The sequence below is a fragment of the Pteropus medius genome, unplaced genomic scaffold, assembly GCF_902729225.1.
Source record: "Pteropus medius unplaced genomic scaffold, Ma_sr-lr_union100, whole genome shotgun sequence".
Lineage (NCBI taxonomy): Eukaryota > Metazoa > Chordata > Mammalia > Chiroptera > Pteropodidae > Pteropus > Pteropus medius.
This window is the reverse complement of record NW_024342475.1, coordinates 5,370,567-5,390,336: the sequence shown is the minus strand read 5'-3', so window position 1 is coordinate 5,390,336 and position 19,770 is coordinate 5,370,567. Positions and strand designations below refer to the sequence as shown.

Here is a 19,770-nt window from a genome sequence, read left to right as displayed (position 1 = left end):
ATAACTTCAAGCATGTTATCAAGCAAAAAAAAAACGGCTACAAATGATCAGTGAGAGTCATGAGATTTGCATCTACAGTGGCTGTTCCTTGACTTTGTAAAGGAGTCATTGTCTTATTTGGATCCGTTCACTTACCCAAGGAAAAGCTGCTTTAGTTCACTGTGTCAGCGGAAACATAAGTAAGTGGTTACATATTTTTGATAATAAATGCTAGGCACAAAGGCTATTCTCACATAAAAATAATAAATCTTATATGGCAAGAAAAAAATCCTCCCAGAATTACAGACTATTCCAGTGCTGGCTGACTTGTCTGAGAGAAAGAACTCATTCCTCTCCTCTCCCTACCATCTCTTCCTCACCTAAGTTATAGTTTTATATTTACAATTAATACTGCATTGTTCCTCTCAGCTCTTGAAATGGTCTTTTGGACATTACTCTCATTCATGTAAAGTAATGGTGGTTATTGTTTTTTCTCTTTCGGCTACTATCCTCCCCAAAGTAAAGCTAAACAAGGTCAAGCAGAAACTTCCAATCCCCTTATATTGGAAAAGGATTTTAACCAGTTTCAAGAGATATTAAGAGAAAATAAACCCCTCTTTGTTAAGGAATACTATTTTTCATTGCTTGCCCACTGTCTTGTCATAAGAATGGGCGGCACTTGCATCTGTATTGATGTGTCATTTCCCTGAAAGAATGAAAATGGCTCTGGCACAAACAGAAGCATAAAGAACATTGAATAAACAAACTGTGGAGTGGCCTTTGAGCAGCAGGGTAGATAAAGTTCATAAAGTTATTTCTGGCCATATGACTTAAAGTTGTTATGAGGTCAGTTGCAGAAGAGCTTGCCTAGTAAGTTCTTCTTCATAAGTCATCGACTGTCCCCTCATCTCATTGCCCCTTTACTTTTCTCATCCCCTCAAGTCCACTGAAATCTACATTCCACCACTAGTTAGGGCTTTTAAATGTTCATTTCTACAAGTGTTTATCACTTACAATAATTCAGTGCCACCCCCGCCAGTCCTCACCCACTTGTGTCCCCAGAAATAGCACCATATTTCTGTAAATTAAAGCTCCTTTATATCTCTGTGTATAAGTGTATGTTCATGGTGCATTTGTTTGCATTTACATGAAAAAAAATATTTTTTAAAGGAACAAAAACTGGAGAATTTTGCGTTTTTGGTGGATTTTTTTTTTTTTTTTAGCATTATGAGACTAACTAGTTTAGGATTTTCAGTCTCAACAAAACACTGTTAAAACAAAGAATCTAGTAAAATATTTGTGCATGTACTGCTAAACAATTCTAGCAATTTTATTAAGCAATACCTTTATTATTTTTGAATATTCTTAACAGACTGGAACAAAACATTTTTTATTCAAAACAAAATATGCATACTGTACGCATGTCGCAGGGTTAAGTATAATGCAGAGATTAAAGTTTGTTTGAACGAAAACAAATGCCTGGGGGAATTTCATAGCTATAAAGTTAATAACTAAATTTGTTCGCTAAGAGGACCTTTTCCATGGTTTTCCTTCATCTCCCAGCTACACAGCAAACATATCTGAAGTGCACTTCCCGAGTGTAGTTAGAGAATAGGAAGGAATGTAAAGTGTTTTTTTTTTTTTTTAATTATCTGTTTTGTTTGTTTGTTTTTTTTTAAAAACAGCCCTTATTAACTCTTCCTTCCACTGATTCTACTGTAAACTCATAAAAGCCTTTTTTTAGAAAGCAAATTCATAGACACTCAGCGGGTGAAATGTTCCCACAAAAAGAAAAAAATACAAACAGAGCAACCAGATTTCTCCTCTTTTTTTTCAACTATCTACAGCATGTTAGAATGATAAAGTTTTTGCACTTGAAAATGGCTAATCTATTTTTTTTTAATCTTTTGCGATAATGCAGAATTGCATACATTTTATATCTGGAATAATCAAAATGTATGATGGGGAATACTGGAGTAAAACTGTGTATATTCTGTATACTGTAGGTGTTTGAGCATCTCTACTATCTCCTTCACAACAATAAAGGAGGACAAAGAAGTTCAGATTTGTGTCATCTCTTTGTTCCCATCACAAGGGCCAAAATGGGCTCGTATGTTACTGCAACAGAACTGACATCTCAATGAAAGCCCACCGTCAAGGAAGGACTTCCTGCCTCTTCACATCCTGATCGTAGGAGGCAACTTGGAGCCACCCAACCAGCGAAGAAGGCCTGGGCCTTAGGGAATGGGAGCTGGTGCAACATAATTCATAGTAGTTTTGTTTTTATTTGTTTTCAACATAAAAATGTGTTAACTGTCTGATTCCACCTATTATGGGGAACAATTGTTTGTTCAGCTAAAAAAGAACCCCTTTGTCTGCTCTGTTGCGGGTTTGTGCAACAGCGACTCAGAGGCCCACCAGAGCTTGGACGCCCGTTCGCTGTGGCCATACAGACAGAAGCAAGCGGATGTTGTCTGCTTAGGGGAGAGGAGAGGGCAAGGGGAGGAAAGGCAGGAAAAGGCGTTCCTTAGGAGGGAGAGTTAGGGAATTTTTTATTTTTATTTTTTGTTGTTTACTTTTTTTTGTCTTTTTTTCTTTTTTATGATTTTTTTATTGTTGTTTTTTGCTATACCATGAGGTCATAGCAATCATTCCTCTAATAGAAACTGACAGGACATAGAGACAGAACTATCTGATGAACACACACAATGACTAGAAATATATATATATAGAGAGAGAAAGACAGTGAAAAGACTTAGTTTACCTCTGAGAAACCATCCCCCAAAATAAATCCTGTATTAACAAGTGCAAAAAATAAACAAACAAATCAACCCAAATCAAAACCAAAGCAAATAAAACCTCCAAACATTAAAACACAGTGTATAAAATGGTGTGAGAAATCGAAGTCACTTTACAGCCTTTTAGTCAATAAAAAGCTGTGTCTGTGTCCTTGTTTGGATTCAGGCCCATCTTTTTAAATGTTACCCTAAAGGCCTTGCAAGAAGTGATTGGAGGGTAAAAGCACCCAGTCTCTGTTACATCTGACAGCAGTTGCGTTTTCATGGTGGGCTGAATGCTGCTCTCGTGACGCTTTGTCCTTCTGCTGTTATTCCTCATTGGTCGAGCTTTCCTCCAGCGTGTTGATGCCTCCAAAGCCCAGCGCCGTGGCGTTCTGTGCGGCCGAGGCTGTGAGAACTGTATGTAGGAGAATCAGTACGAGAACACACAGTTTGAGTCTGCTGTTGCACAGTCTTGTTGCTGATGAAACTGTGAGCGACGTCCTGTGACAGGATCCGCTTTTTTCCACCGTCCCTCTGGATGGGTTGTTTGATTGCTCCTGTCTCCTGACATCACAGCATTCTGGTTCATCATTGGTTAGAAAGGTCTCGGAGAGCCCTGCAGGATGAAGAAAGTGGACAGTTAAAAGGAAAGGAAGACCTGGAGGAAGGAGCTCATAGTAGAGCGAAGCTGTTACTTTAACGTTCTGATCCACAAAAATCTTACAAGCAAGTCAACATTTTGTAAAGGAAAGGAAAGTCAGTGCAGTCCAGGTAATAGTCAACCATGCCCTCAGACCAGTACTTTTAAGGTCCTCACTGTGTTCTTTTTATATTCCTGCTGGTCATACCATGAAAGTTCTGGGTTGTGGTGAGTATAGAATAAAAGAGATCATTAAGTCAAAATCAGAACCTCAGGCTCTGGATCGACTTGGTGACTAAGGACATGCAACCATCCTTTTTCTTTAACAAGAATGTGATTGATTAATGCAATGTATAAGGTAACATCAACTTGTTATGCTAAGTGAAGTAATCAGCCAATCAAAATCAAAATAGCACATTTATAGGAACCATGCTTGCTAATCACTTCTCCCAAATCTCATGGCGAATGGGCATAACCATTTACACATCCAATGGGTGACCATTTCCTCTTATTTTCTAAATATTTCTCTCGTTCTTCCATTCTATCGATGACTGCATAATGAGACCATTTGTGGTTTAAATGAGATAAATAATATAGTAAATGTGCCTAGTATATTTCACCTGGATCACTGCAGGAGGAGTCTCTTTGTTCTTGGTCTTCTGCCCTTCCAGTCTATCTATCCTTCAGCAGTGCCTTTCAGTAAATATCTATGTCACTCCCTTGTTCGCTCCCTCTTACTCTCTTTTTTTTCATTCCCTCCTCTGAACAATATACATTGTTTTTATTTTAAAATCGATAAATGAATATTTTGGAAACTTTCAAAGTGGCAAAAAGAATAAAACAACGGCTGTTATCTTTCCATCCTTGTTTCTTGCTCTATTACATATAATGTTTTTATGTAATTGCATAAGCCATTTTGTATCTTATTTTTTTTTCCACTGGACTGAAACATTTTCTCACAAGCATTAAAATGAAGTTTCTACATAATTTTATTATGTCATACTCAAGCTTGAAAAATTGAAAAATAAGGGTAGAGTAGTTGTAAGCATTAAATTAGATTTTGTATGTAAAGTGCTTGGCTCGGTGCCTCGCACAAAAATATAACTTAAAAATTTGGCTACTGTTAATAATAATAGTTATTAATAGTGCCTCATGCCTCCACCTAAATAATAAATTCTAAAATATCTTTTCCTCTCTTTCCAGACTCATTGTTCAATGCTCCAGCCATCTTGAACTACTGGCTTTTCTCATGACATGTGATACTTTGACCCACATCTCTACCACTGCCTAAGCTGCTTTTCTTTCTTGGAATATTCTCCAGCAACTCATATACTTCTCTCCTTTATCCTTCAAGTTCAACTCACAGGAAATTCCCTGTGTGCAGCCTATACTCACATGCCTGGGCTGCTGGTGCATTTCATGTAACTTCAATAGAGCAATTACTTTTTCCTTTTAATAACAATTGCCCATTTCCATGTAAATTTCTTTACTCATCTGTCAACTTAAAAGCAAAAACTAACTTTATTATTTTCAGCTTTGCATGCCCAATATGTAGCAGAGTACCCGAACAAAACAGATTCTTTATGAGCATTTATTACAGGAATAAACTCAATATATTATTTAATTAAAAATCTATTAAATAATATACGCTGCAATCTTCAGTTTCTTTTAAAGAAATGACCAAGATATCCTTATAATGATGCTTACAATATTCATTTCTTCTTAGGCATTCAAAGGTAAACTTCACCTTCGCCTAGATAGAATATGGAAAAAAAACTGAATTAATGAGGTCTGCAGCTGTGACAATTTTATTGTATGATATTTTCTTTTATCAAATAAGATACCTCACTGGTAGACTAATCATTTACTGAAGTATGAGTTTTCCAAAATTATATTGTACAAAGATGAAAGTTTATAGTTAATATTATATGAATAGAAATCTAAAGACCATTTAGGTAAACATTTCAGAATGTTAATAGTCAGAATATGTTTAACGATGTCATCCAAATAAGAAGCTCTCCCAAGATTGCTGAGAAGCTAGCTTGCTGATATGTAACTAAAGTCATTTCAGAAAGGATAAGGCCAATATATGTATTTTTTTTCACTGACAAAATTAATACTCTTTCTATTTTCTCTGCCCATCTTTTTTAATAAGAGTTTGTATTCAGAGTTATGCATGCATACATATTAACAAGCACATATTCCACAAGATAGTTTACAAAAAAGAAAAAAAATTCTACTGCCTCCCCCACCCCGAATTCTTCCTTTTTAGATGCAAATAATTGCACCTCTCTTAGCTGTTTCTGTGTTTAGCTTCATTTTTGTAAATAATCTGTTTTGTGCTTTTCTTGATTTTTCATTTTGTATCATTAGCTATAGACTTCCCACTAGGACATGTGAGGGTAAAACACTCATTCTCCTCATTCCTCCAGATCATATGATCCTCTCCCCACCCCACCCCACATTCCGCCATGGTAGTCAGTTCGATATTCAGTGTTTGCTTTATTAGAATCCTGTAAAAAACAATTCTTAACTCAGCCAAGTAATACCTTTGGATTACCATTCTTAAACTACTCTGTTCTTCCTAGAGTTAATAATTATCTTATACTTTTCTATGTACTTACTAATTCAATCCCAAATACTATGCCAATTGTTTCAATTGAGTCAGATATTCTATCAGTTTTATCTTCCTGGAAGAAATGTCACATGGAGCTTTTTACCATCTGGAATGGTTGCTTTTACGCCTGGTGCATAGCTACCAGCCTGAAAACCCAAACGATCCATCCTCTTGGGGATCCTTACTGCCGCTCTTCTGCGGATTTCCTATCTCTTGTATCCTGGGCCTGCTTTCTCATGTTTGTGTACCATGACATCTAGTATCTTCATAAGGAAAAGCTCATGGCAGTAAGTTTCTGAGATGCTGTATGCCTAAAAATGTGTTTATTTTACTGCATATTTCATTGTTTGGCTGAGTGTGGAATCCTGGTTTAGCAGTTCTTATTCTTCAAATTTATTTGGGCATCAGTCCCATATTTGTTGTTGGACCTCTGAGGCCTGTCCTTTAATTTTCTTATCTCATTTCTCCAATTTTATGTCATTTAATCTCTTTAGTACACGCTTTCTGGAGGATTTGGTGGGCTTTAGCATGTAATAATTTTTTGTTTCCTTTTTTTTCCCCACATTTTAATTTCCAAAAGCTCTTTTATGTACTGTTTTTTTTTTTTTTGAAGTGACTGTTCTCGTTTCATAGTTGCAACATATTCTTTAATTGCTCTCAGATATTCGCAGTACTTTTATTTGTAATGTTTTATTTCCTCCCTGCATGGGCTCTGTTTTCTCCAAGTCGCTTTTTCTTCTTTGTTTCTCTCTTATTTTTTACATGGAAACCTGTACATTCTTGATTGTCTGCTCACATTAAAAAGTATTGGAATCTAGGCAGCTATGAAGGATTATGGGCTATGAGTTGCACTGGAGGATGACCTACCTGAACTATTTAGGTAGAGAAACCTTTCAAATTCTTTCCTTTAGGTTAATCAGAAAATGTCCAATAGCTGTCCAGGAGAGCAAAAGCTGGACAGCCAATTTTTTGAGAACTAAATGAGAGAAGGTGCTGGGATTGGGGAGGTGGGAGTCTCAACCTTCAGTGTGTATGAATTCACTTAATCCCCGTTTTGGTCCCCCTGCCTAACTTCTCCTGGTGTCACCCAATCCAACCACCTTCTCCAACCATCTCCAAAAAAAAAGAAAAAAAGATTCCCTCCTACAGACAAATACTGCAAGTCTTTTCTCTGGGGTGAGAATGGGGAAATTGCTAGGTTGGGGAAGAAGGCATGGGCTATGGAGAGCAACCTGCTTCGTAAACAGATTTGTAATCCAATTCTTTTCTTGTCTCCTCCTCCAAGTATCTTATGTTGTCAATTCCTGTGTCTTGAGAAAGTCTCAGATGCAAATCTGGTTGATTCTTGGTTTCCTCTCTGCTGCTTCTAACCAGCAAACCCTTGGCATGCATCAACTTTCCTTCTACTTTCTAAGAGGTATTTGGTTATTGTCTCCTATCCTTTCTTATATCCTTTAGAATTTATGCCTAAAAACGCTCTTTTCAGTTTGCCTAGAAAATGTTACTGCTCTTTTCTTTACATCATTCTGCTCTTTCTTGAACTCTGACAGATGTCTGAATAAACAAGGATATATAGCCTCGTAAGTTCAATGTTTCTTGCCTTATGTGGTAGACGATGGGGTTTGTCACCCAGAAACTCCCCCACTCCAGGACACGGACACTTGTCCTTCCAGCTGGGAATGCTGCCTATAAGTATCCTGCCTCAGTGTCTACCCAGAAGAGAGCAGCCTTACCCTCTGAGAGCAGCCTTGCCCTCTGAGAGCAGCCTTGCCCTCTGAGAGCAGCCTTACCCAAGGTTTCTCGGCCCCTCCAATAATCAAATTCTTTCCTTTAGGTTAATCAGAAAATGTCCAATAGCTGTCCAGGAGAGCAAAAGCTGGACAGTAAACCATTTGCACACAGACATGCTTCCTGGGGAAGGCTACCCATAGAAGCTAACTATTCCTCATCATTCAAGGGCACTAAAAGAACAAATTTCCAAATGAAAATAAATAATTTCTTAAACAATAATCTTATTGCACAAATATTGCACAAATATATAAGTGATTAGGGTTAGGAAAGGAAAAAACAAATTTTCAGTTAATGAAATATTGTTCTGATAGGTTTTGCTTACAAAATGTCCTATTTACAATAGCCAATGAATCATTACCTGCCATTTAACACTGAATAATAATAATCATAGCAATTAATATTCCATTTTATAGTACTAACCTCATGGAGTTTTTCGAGGATTAAATAATACACACAAACTGTTTAGAACAGTGTCTGGCAGATAGTAAAATCTCACATAATATTAATTGTTCCTATTATAAGTTAGGAAAGGCTTTGAAAAACATCTAATTTAAATTCTTTTTCTGTTTTCAATTAGCCTCACCCACTCACAGAAACACCTTATTTTTCACCGCTCAACACAATTATTCCAGTATGGTCATTATAAATATTCTTTAAGTACAGGAAAGTCAAATATTCTCAGGAAATCCTTAGAATAAACACACAATATTATTTAAATATAATTCTTCATTATTTCAACAATTTACCTTTTAAAATCTTTAAGTCCAAGAATATATGACTCATTTTTCAATTATTTCAACTAGTAATAAACTTTAATATATTTTTCTGAATGCAAAAGTTTAGAAAATGGTTAAGTATAAAGGAGGAAAATCACTTCAAATCTGAATTTATTAGAGTGAGAAAAGAAAAAAAAACTGCTGGAGTTTGTGTTCCCTTTTTTTTTTATTAATACAGACTAATATACACACTATGTGCATATAATATTTGGATTTTAAATATAACATTATGTTTAGTATGTGAGATTGTACTTTACATTGTTATTCTATATTTGATTTGATAGTATTTATTTTATATTTTGCATGAATATTATCGAGTAAGATTATACATATATAAAATGGATATGTATATGTATATATAATATATATAAATATGTATACACACATATATATAATTATAGAGTTTTGGAAACTCTAGAACAGTTTACATGGCTAGTAATTTATAAAACTTTCTGGATATAATTTCTTTTAAGTAATTTTTATAATTTTAGTTTCTTTCACAGCTATTAATCTGTCAAGGTTGTTTTGTGTCAATTTCAAGCATTTATATTTCTCTAAAAATAACTTGTTTTATTGAGAATTTTATATTTATTAATGTAGTTATACATAATATTGTCTCATTTTAAAACAATTTTCTACATCATCTTCCTCGTTAACATTTTATTTCTATTTTATTTCTTTTTTTAATCCTGGATCAGACTTGTAAGATTTTTTTTTTTTCACTTTTATTTTCATTATCTAAGCTACAGCTCTTGAACATATCAATGCTTGTTTTGTTTGTTCATGTACTGATTTCTTCATTTATGGTAATCCTTTTGTTTAATTTTTTTTTAAATTCATCTTTTGTTTAATTTTTTAAAAATTTTCTAAATATGTTGAATTGAGTGGCACTTTACTCATTCAAATTTGTTTCTTCTTTAATAGGTAAAACATTTATTGCTCTAAATTTCTATCTGAGAATAGCTTTGTCTAATTCTTTTATGCTTTCACATACAATAATTTTACACTTTTTGTAACTGCAATTTATATTTCCTTTTATATCGAAATGTCTTAAAAGTGTTTTGTTGCTTTATTTTCTTTTAATTTCAATTGTTTGATATACTTTAGAAAACACTTTGTTACTAATGTTGTTTTATTTACATTAAGTTTAAGAATGTGACTTAAAAAGTGAATTTTCCCTAATTGTTTTCTTTGTATAAATATAACATTATATATATATATACACATACATATGTAGCATTTGCAAATGTTAACATTAGCTAACAATACCTAGTGTCTATATTTATAATTTTGCCTATTCAGAATCTCTATAACTGAGAAATGTGTTTCTACAACTGTTTCTAATAATTTTGCTTTATACGTTTGGCTATTATGTCAGTAGATACAGAAAATTCATAAATCTTCACATTTTTCACTAGACATTTACTATTAATCAAGAAAATATGACATTATTTTTATAAAGTATTATTTTTTGTTGTATTTTGTTTTTGGTGATGTTTTGTTGTTGTTTTTGTTCCAGTTGTGGTTTTGAATATTTTTTGTTTGGTACTGTTGTAATCTCTATACATACTAGCATATTTGTCTGATATATTTCTCTATTATATTAAATTTTTCTTGTTATCTTTATTTTATACTTTTGTCTGTACTGTGTTCTACAGCTAAGAGTTTCACAATGATTGAAAAAGAGAGTTTAATTCATTTACATTTATTTCAGATCTGTAGTGCTTAGTCTTGTTTTCATCAGATAATAGCATTTCCAAACGTATAAAAATGTTTATTTAACATTCCTTTTGTTTTTTATCATTTGTTTTTTATCATTTGTGAGCATATTGAAATGCATATTTTTTCATAATTTGTTAAATGTATGCTATTATTAATTCTCCTAAAACTTATCTTTGAAAAAAATCACACACATTTGAACTGATAGTTGTCTAATTCATAAGGAAATTAACAAAATTTTACTTCCTTCACTCCTTACCCGCATCCTTTTTTGGCTATAATCAGATGTTACATGTGTATTTATTGTCAAATTACTAACATTTTATGTTTTCCTTTCCAGTAATTATTAAAAATATTTGGATATTGCTCTATATCAATCTCATTCAGAGATTATTTGGTTACAATTGACAGAAACCGTCTGGGGCTAAGTTATGTGAAAAAGCAAAAACAAAAGGTGGTAGAAGGAATATTGGAAAAATTCAAGCCTATTTCATGAAATAAAAGACCAAGAGCATGCCGACAACATGAACAAGATTATGGAATAGTGTGGCCATCAAAATTACGTATGTTCTCTACCAGAAATATAGCATTATAATTAATCTCTGTTTCTTGCTGCACACCTCCATCCTCCACCCCCCACTCTCCCACCCCACAACCCACAAGCAAATTTTTGCTGATTTTTCATGTATGTGGGCATACAGGACTTCATCCTTTTACTCTCTCAGTTAGAATTGCTAGGTTCCAATAACACACTTCTGGGGAAGCAAATTTACCTCACTTGTTTTTTTCATCCAACTGCCACACCGAAGAGAGATTCCCACATAATAAATACAGCTGCATGTGTTTCTCTTTGAAAGAAAAGCTGTGACCTCAGTGTTTTTCTTCTTGGTCAAATATGATGTTTTCCCCCTTGGAGCTTGTAGAATAGTTCCTCCATTCTCAAAATTCGAGAATGTTTGCAATTTGATTCAATTTCCTTAATTTTGCCAGAATGGGGACAACCATCTTAATCTGCCAATAAGAGTGTTTGTATACTTAGGAAAGATATTTCCTATTATTTCTTTTATTGTTTCTTACCTGAGTTTTATATGTTTTCAAGTTGTCACATCATTTTTATATTCTTGATCTCCACCTTGGACTTCATGTCTGCATTCTTCAAGCTGATCCTCCACTTTGCTTTTTCCAACCTCTGCGTGGTTGATACTATATATGAATAACTAATTTACGATTTTTAATTTGTCGCTCTGCAATAATTTTTTAAAAATCTAAATTCATTGTTGTTTTCTTGCTTTCCAACCAAATTACCTTTTCACTCTTCTTCCCTTATTTTAAAGGGTCTAAATGTCCTTGAATTTCACTGAGAGCAGTGCTAGCTAATTAATTACCCTTGTAGTAACTCTTCTCAAAAATATGCTAGCATTCTGCCTCTCAAACCCTGTCTTCCTTCTTTTACATAAAGTACATTTTGCTAGGTTTTATATTTCATTTTTTTGTGATTTGAAGGTTGAATCAAGTCCCCCAAACAAGATATGTTAGAGATCTAAGTCCTCGTACCTCACAAGGTGACCTTAATTGAAAATGGTCCTAAAGACTTAATCAAGTTTAAATTGAGGTCATTAGGGGATACATAATCTACTATGAGCTTTTGATGGGTTTTAGTTTTGTCTTTTGTTGTTTGTTTTTATGTTGGGAGTGATTACCTTTATAACTCTAAATATATTCATGCATCTATTTCTTAATAAGTGATTTTAGATCACAGCTAATTATTTACAACTGAGAGAGTGCAGTAATTTCATGTCATTGTAGTTTTCTCTTACCCCATTAATCCCCAGATTTGGCTAGACATTGCTGTTGTTCTAAAACTCATTACATTTTCCTATGTGTTTTTGTTCTATCTGTTAAATTTGAAAATGGAAAGTAAAAATAAAATTTTTAGAGTTCACTTAATCTAATTATGGTAATATTAATCAAAGTATTTTAAATATTGGGCAAAATAGATGATCACTTTTTATACTTTATCAATTCATAAAATTTATGAAAATTTTATTTATCTATATATTTGAGTTGTGATTCCCTTGTACATTTTTCTGAAGTTGTTTTAATTTTCATGTAATCAGAAAAAATATACCTTCATCCCTATATCACTAACTTATCTAGTTTCTTAATCATACCAGTTACAATGTTGTAATATGAACAGGTTATTTTTGTTGCATCGATATTATCTTATGATTTATCATTAATATATTGCCAACATTGAGATTCTATATTACCCTCTTTCTTGATGATTTTTTTGTTCTACTATAGTAAAACTTTAAATAATTTTTCAGATGGGATATGTGGAAGGTAACTTTCAAGAGTGTACATATTTAAATTAAATAAATTTTATTCTATATATAGAAGATATTTTGCTTGAGTATAGCATCCTACATTCACAATCTTTTAATTCTAATAACTGACAATATTACTTCATTGTGTCCTAGTGTCTGGTGGTGTGGGCGAAATTCTGATTGTATTTGTTTCCTACTGAGGTAAAAAATTATCACAAATTTAGCAGCTTAAAACAATACTCAACTATTTACTCACAGTTCTGTAGGTCAGTATCTAAGATGGTCGACTGGTTTTTCTGCTCTGTGATCACAGGGCCAAAATCAAGATGTCAGGGCTGAATTTCTTCCTATAACCCTTAGAGGAGTATCCACTTCTAAGTTCATTGTTTTTTGGCAGAATTTGGTTCTTTGTGCTTGCAAGACTAAGGTCCTGAGTTCCTTGCATACTGTTAGCCAGGGTTATTCTCAGCTTCTAGAGGTTGATGGTCCCCTCTTTGGCTCATGGTCCCTTTCTACATCTTCAAAGCCAGCAATGGCACAGGAAGTCTTCTCGTTCTTCTAGCCTGACCTCTCCTGCCATATCTTTCCTGCCTCTTATATTATGTGTTTCTGACAGACTTTTCTGCCTTCTGTGTTTTTCAGGGCCTATGTGATTAGATTGGGCCCACCTAGATAATCCAGAATAATCTCCTGATCTCAAGGTCCATAATCTTAATCATACCTGCAAAATCTCTTTTGTTATGTAATACATTCAAAGGTTCTGGGGATTAGCTCATGGGCATCTTTTAGGGGAACATTATCCTGTCTATGTACTCCACTCTCTGATTCCCAAAGAATCACATTCATGCCACATGCAAAACACATTCACCTATCTCAAGGTTCCAAAAGTCTCCACCCAATACACCATCAACTCAAAGTACAGAAATATCCCCTAAATCTCGTAGGTTCAAAATCCCCAAATCTCATTATCTAAATCACCTAAATTAGCTAAGGATATGACCGGGCATAATCCATCCTGGGATAAAGTTTCTCTTCATCTGTAAAACTGGAAAGCAAGTTACCTGCACCCAACATAAAATGGTGAGTTAGGTGTGGGCTAATAGTTGCGGATACTCTGCTTAAAAAGGGAGGAAATGAATGGAAAAAGGGGCCTAGAGTCTAAATTAATTTTATAATTCAGCTTTACAAACTCCACTAGGTTTCTGGGCCTGGTAAATATCTTCTGTGAGTCTCAGCTCCACCTTCTAGGCTCAGAACTCTGCCCTCTAATTTATCCTTCCTTTTTCATTAAAAGTTAATATATATGTACAGCTAAGTAGTTTCATTAGCTTGTTTTCTGCCAGAGAATTTGGAGGGTCCAACAATCTTCCTTCATTTTATCTGTCTTGATTCCTTTTAGTCCAAGATGGCAGTGTTTTTGCTGACATATAATTCTCAATAACTGAGAATCTTGTCTGTGTCACAAGGATTTACCCCATTAGACAAGAAACTCCTCTCCAGATCTTTCCTAGATAATCCATTCTCTATTTTTAGCTACTGCTCAAATGACTGAGGGGTCTTTAATCTCCTCAGAAGCCTTGTCTGTAACTTAATACTCTGACCTTTCAAACTTTCTTAGGTATTAGAAAGGTTATACAGCCATACCCTTAAGTGTTTTGCTTTGTTTTCTGTAGAATATGCTTTCCTGATAGCGAATTTTTTATCTTTTCCATCTTGGTAAGCCGAAATTTTCCTTGGATTCTTAATGTTTAACAGTTCTCTTGATTTATCTTTCTCCTTTTGAATTTTACAATAAGCAGCAAGAAAAAAAATGAGTCATACCATGAACACTCTGCTGGGTAATCGCCTCAGCTATAGAGCCAACTTTGACACTTTCTATCCCTGCTTTCCATATAACTACATGCCACAATATTGCCAAGCTTTCTAATACTATGTATCTTGTTTCAAATTTCCATAAACACCTTTCTCACTTATTTCTGAGCATTCACCTGTCCACATTCTCCTAACATCCTATTCAAGGCAATCTGGACTTTTTCTATCATGCTTCTCAAAATTATTCCATCTTCCCCCATTGCCCAGTTCCACAGCCACTTCCACATTTCTAGGCATTTGTTACAGCAGCACTGCACTTCTAGTACCAAAAATTTGTATTCATTTTCTATGATTGCCGTAAAAAAAAAAAAAAAAAAAATTGTCACAGACACAGCAGCTTAAAATGGCGCCTATTTTATTATCTCATAGTTCTGTTGGTCAGAAGTCTGGGTTGGTTTGACTGGTTTCTCTACTTTGGGTTCCCTGAGTCTGAAATGAATGTGTTGGCCTTGATTACCTAGGCTGATAAAGGATAGTAACAGGATTCAGTTTCATGTGGTGGTAAAGGTGAGATCTCTGTTGTCTTGCCGACTGTTGACTGGAGATTCTCAGCTTCAAGAGGCCACCTGCATTTCCTGGAGCATGGCCCTTTTGTTCATCTTAAAATGTAACAACGGTGGGTTGCTAGACCCATGCCTTCCATTTTTCGTGCCTTCTATTTTTCTGATCTCCCTCTGCTTATCTTTTTGGCCAACCCTTCTGTGTTCTGTGATGACATTGGGTCCACCTAGATAATCCAGGATAATCTACCTATTTTAAGATCATCTGATTAGCAATCTTAATTCCATGCACAAAGTCCTTTTTTTTTTTTTCCCCCATGTAATGGTAGCATGCTCACAGGCATAATATCAGGGGACATGATGGGGGCCAAAACCCTGCTTACCATACTGATGTTAGTATTCTTCTCATTTTGTTGAGAATTTGTTATCCTCTGTGAAATCTCTTCAGGTACTCAACACATTTTCTGTACTCTAAAATTTCAAGAAGACATGTCTACCTGTAGCTTCTTTGTAGCTTCTTTTGCTGGATCCCTTCAATCTGAAACCATGATTTTCTTCTACATCAGGGAAATTCCTTTGAGCATTGCTTTGATAATTAATCCTTTCTTCTACTTCCATTTTTGTATTCTTTTTGGTTTTATTTTGTTTTCTCCAAAAGGCTTCTACTCAGTGGATCTTGGTCCTTACATATAACATTTTAATCTCTTGTCACCTTCAATTTCAAGGCAGAATTCTCCTTAAGGTGAATGAATGGGGATGAAATAGACAAATTACAGCTCCTTTCCTATGACTCGCAGAAGTCATTAGTAAGAAAGCTTCCTCACATCCATCTCAGTAGCTCATTCCATGTATTTAGAAAGTAGACCCCTCCATTACATATGTAGAAATGGGGATGGCCAGTTGGCTCACATATATGGTGGTAGTCTTTAATCTATCAGAGAATGTCTGGTCTGTTTATTCTCCTTCTCTCTGTATTTCCCTATAAACAAATCAGGAGGATCAAAGGGTTTTACTAGAAGAATGGTTCCCACCTTTGCTGTGGTCTTTTCTATAGCCCACCATGAAGGATCTCACAGTTCTGGCTTTATTCTAAAGTGGTACATCTGTCTTTTCTCTTCCACACAATTCTTTTCTTTTTAAGTCTCTGTTTTAACAATGTCCCATTTTATAGGTTTCATTGCTTCTATGAATGTATGCATTTTGTAGTTTTACTTTAATTTCAACAAGGTTTAGAGACAGATGGGAAGTAAAATTTTGGCTTTGGCTTGCCAACTTGAACCAGAAGTCACACTCATACTCAAATGCAATGGTTTTAGTTATTATCAAGACAATTTATTTTTTGCCATCATGTAAATCCTTAGTGTAGAAGGAAATAGTTTTTGAAATTAGTGTTTCAACTTTAGTAGCTCTTCATTTTATATTTTCTACATAGTAATTTCACATGACTATGGCTTAGGATTTATTTAGAAATAACTTACATAAATACAAAAGCAGCACCAATATCTAAATTGTGTCCACTTTTTTAAAAGATAAAAATAATAAAACAAGTGATCCCTAGTGAATTTGCTAATTTTCTAGGGTGATTTTATAATTGGGCTGATAAGACAATATAAAATTAGAGGTCAAGTAAAAAATCTAGAAAAGAATTTTCGAATCATATTGACCATCTGCAAAAAGAATTAGACTTATGAATGTCTGTATATTTATAGAGTATTGTTTTAAGCAGGGGTAATATTAAGTAATTAAGGTATACATTTTAAAAGGAATAATTATTTTTTTAGGGGTGTGAGGGCGGTTATATAAGGTCTGTATGAAGAATAAAGTCTAGTCTCACTCTTAGATCTAATATTAATAATATTATGTTACTTTTCTTCTAGTTGATATTGTTGAAAGTAAGGATCACTTATTCCCTCAATCCTGGCACTCTAAACACCTATCAGGTTGCTTATTTCCAAAAAAAGCAAGAAGTATTTGTTTAATGAAGGGAAAGAACCAAGGATAATGTGCTAATAGCTGGAATTGTAAGAGAATGTTTCAGTAAAATGAATATATTAGATAACAAAGCCCATCGATTTATCCTAATAATAAAATATAAGTAGACATATCAGCAAGAAAAGTGACACAGACTCTCAAGAACAGGCCATATAAGTACCTGGCTGCATAAAGGCCATTCAGAGTTGATGACTAACTATATATTAGATAGAACATAGGTTGCTATAAAACCTAAAAATGATACTAATTAAAATTAAAATCAAAGGCCCCATTAAAATAGCAGGGATGTTCTACAGAAATCACTCTCTCATTAAGACCATATGCTAAACTGAGGGATAAAGTGGGCATTTGAAATAACTTGAAGCTAAGCAGAGAATGTCCTCAACAATGGGACCTAAAGTTTTCCAGAATTTCACAAGAACAAAGACTGTCTGCAGCCAGAGAAATGCAGTCTAAACAGAAACCTAGCAAGTGCTGTTAAATATCACATTTCACGTTATTATTTTCCCCAAAATGCTTACAGTGATTTTTTTAATTATGAAAATTTATTCTAAGAAAATAGAAAATGAAACAGTTAATGGAGAAAAAAAAAATACATGCTCACCAAATATATCATTTAATTCTCTACCCCATCCCTAATAAATCCTTTGATGGTTGCCTTCATGAAGACTTTATAGGGTGATGTGGAGGAAAGCCATATGATGACTGGAAGAGACATTAGCACACTAGAGTGTAGCTGTCTGCATTGGTACGAAGCATCAAAACAATGCAGAGTTCAAGGCAGGAGGTACTGGTGGGATGAAAAGATTCACCCTTCTTCCTATTCTGATGTTACCAAGTACCAGGGACTCCAGGTGGAGCTGATAAGAGTTACCTGAGAAAGGAATAAAAAATCTCAACTCTTTCTCTTCCATCACTATGAATCAATTATTATTATAAGATGCTTTCACTTTTCCAGTTGGATTACTCTCACAGAGGGGGACAGTGTTTAAAGGAATTTCATGAAGTGCATTCGAAAGTTCACAGAAATTTGTTAAAGTGTGTCATATGGATCTACATTACAGGAGGATGTGAAAAACTTGGATCCCTCTCATGGGATTTTTCTGTGACTTCCTGTTGAGCGATAGCTAGCTCAGCATTATTGCTCTAGAAGCCACATGAGGAAAATTGTATGTTCCTTGTTAAGAACATCACGTATTATGTTCTATTTCTATTTATTTTTGTTATTTTTCTCTGTGAAATGGTATAGTGGGGCTCACATATTGTAAATCAGTGTCGTTGTTTAGTATATATCCCAGTCTTTTTTTAATTTGGAAATCCTTGGTAACTATGACTCTGTAAAGGAAATCTCCTTGAAAACAGGAAACTATGTAAATAATTCTGTGGCTGCAGTATCTCAAACCATGAGTTGTAATTGAAGAGACAGTTTTGCTAATGCTTTGATCCATCATTGTATTTAGAGTATGAACAACATTTCCTGCTTTTCTTTCTAAAGAGAAAACCAGACTTTCTGTGTAATCACAGAATACATGCAAAATTATCGCAATGTCTGTGTACACTCATGCATATAGACACACATTAATGTCTTCAAGGCATGTAAACACCTCATAAATAGACCATGACTTCAAAAATATGCTTTCTTTTCAATGAGTTAAGGGAAAATCACTTCCTAATTTGATGCACCAGTTTTTCAAATATTAAATGTGAACAAAAACAGTTGTGATTGTAATCAAAATGTTTTTACTCAAAACAAATGCAAAACTTAAGTTGGTGATACACTGACTCTAAAGAAAAGTAACTTTTCTAGAAAAGTTGGTGGAGCAGATAAGATAATCAGTCTCAGTATTTTAGAGTCATTATTAAATTTAACAAAAAGAATGTTAAATAAAATGATTAGCTACTTTTATATGTCAGATTAGAATTTAATTGACTTCCAGTAGTTTCAACATTTGAAGTAGGATATTTAAATGAAAATAAAATAACAATTTTTAAAAAGAAATTTCAAAAACATTGGAAGCAGTGACATTAATGGCAGGCAGATAAGGGTTTGGGAGATGGAGTGTAAGTCCATTTGAAGAATATATCACTCATTAGAATGCATATGTCTATTAAAAATAAAGTTACATCTTATAGTCACACATATTTTCCACTGAGTGAGATTCTGGCATGTCAGCTGCCAAAGGGAATGTCTCAGGCAGCAGCATATTAATTGTTTATTCCTTAGTTATAAGGACAGGTAGAGTTGCATAATTATGACTCATTTCATCCAAGGCACTTTGAATTGTTTCTGTTTTTCTTCCTGATTATTGCCCTCTGGGGTCATTGGTTTACACCTGCCATTGAAGAAACAAGACTCGAAGTTTAACACAATGCAAAGGAATCTGATAATGGTTGCTAATTAGTCAAAGAATGAGTTTAAAGTGAAGGAGATACAATACCAGCAAATTATTATTATTATTTTTTTTGAAAAATAACAGGATTTAACACTCACTTACAACTCCTATTTGAGACACCTAGAATATTTGTTCCTTATAATGACAAAAACAGTCATTCTTTCAATAGTTTAGATATCTACTATCTTCTGATTATGTTTAAACATACTGATTACATTTAAATGTGTGTGTGTAGGAAGACCTATTAAATTGAGAAAATGTGACGAATAATAAAAATGAGTTTTTGAAGTTTTCATCTCCCAGAGGCAACATAATATAAACCAACGTGTTGAGAAGCTGGGCTCCTTGGGTCCCCTCCACTTGACATTTGCAGTGTTTGATACT

At 34.2% G+C, this 19,770-nt stretch overlaps 1 protein-coding gene and 1 long non-coding RNA gene across 7 annotated transcripts in view; one reads left to right on the top strand and one right to left on the bottom strand.

The window, feature by feature from the left end:
* Window positions 1-1,273: 1,273 nt before the first annotated feature.
* Window positions 1,274-19,770, bottom strand: part of NALF1 (NALCN channel auxiliary factor 1) — a 538,865-nt gene continuing 520,368 nt past the window's right edge. The window contains exons 3-5 of one of the 6 annotated variants that reach the window (XR_005653614.1): window positions 11,380-11,491; window positions 5,107-5,152; window positions 3,290-3,375 (exon numbers count right to left, since the gene is read on the bottom strand). Coding sequence is in view for 4 of the 6 variants with exons in the window: in XM_039866302.1 (XP_039722236.1) it covers window positions 3,086-3,375 (290 nt within the window). In the remaining 2 variants the exon portion in view is untranslated. Of the gene's footprint in view, window positions 3,376-5,106; window positions 5,153-11,379; window positions 11,492-17,597; window positions 17,868-19,770 lie in introns of those variants that run through there. The other 5 variants (XM_039866309.1, XM_039866306.1, XM_039866302.1 and 2 more) reach the window with 5 other exon arrangements.
* The window catches only part of LOC120605349 (uncharacterized), a 21,607-nt gene continuing 7,972 nt past the window's right edge, over window positions 6,136-19,770 (top strand). Inside the window, exon 1 of the long non-coding RNA XR_005653615.1 lies at window positions 6,136-6,303. This is a non-coding gene — a long non-coding RNA (uncharacterized LOC120605349). The remainder of the gene's footprint in view (window positions 6,304-19,770) is intronic.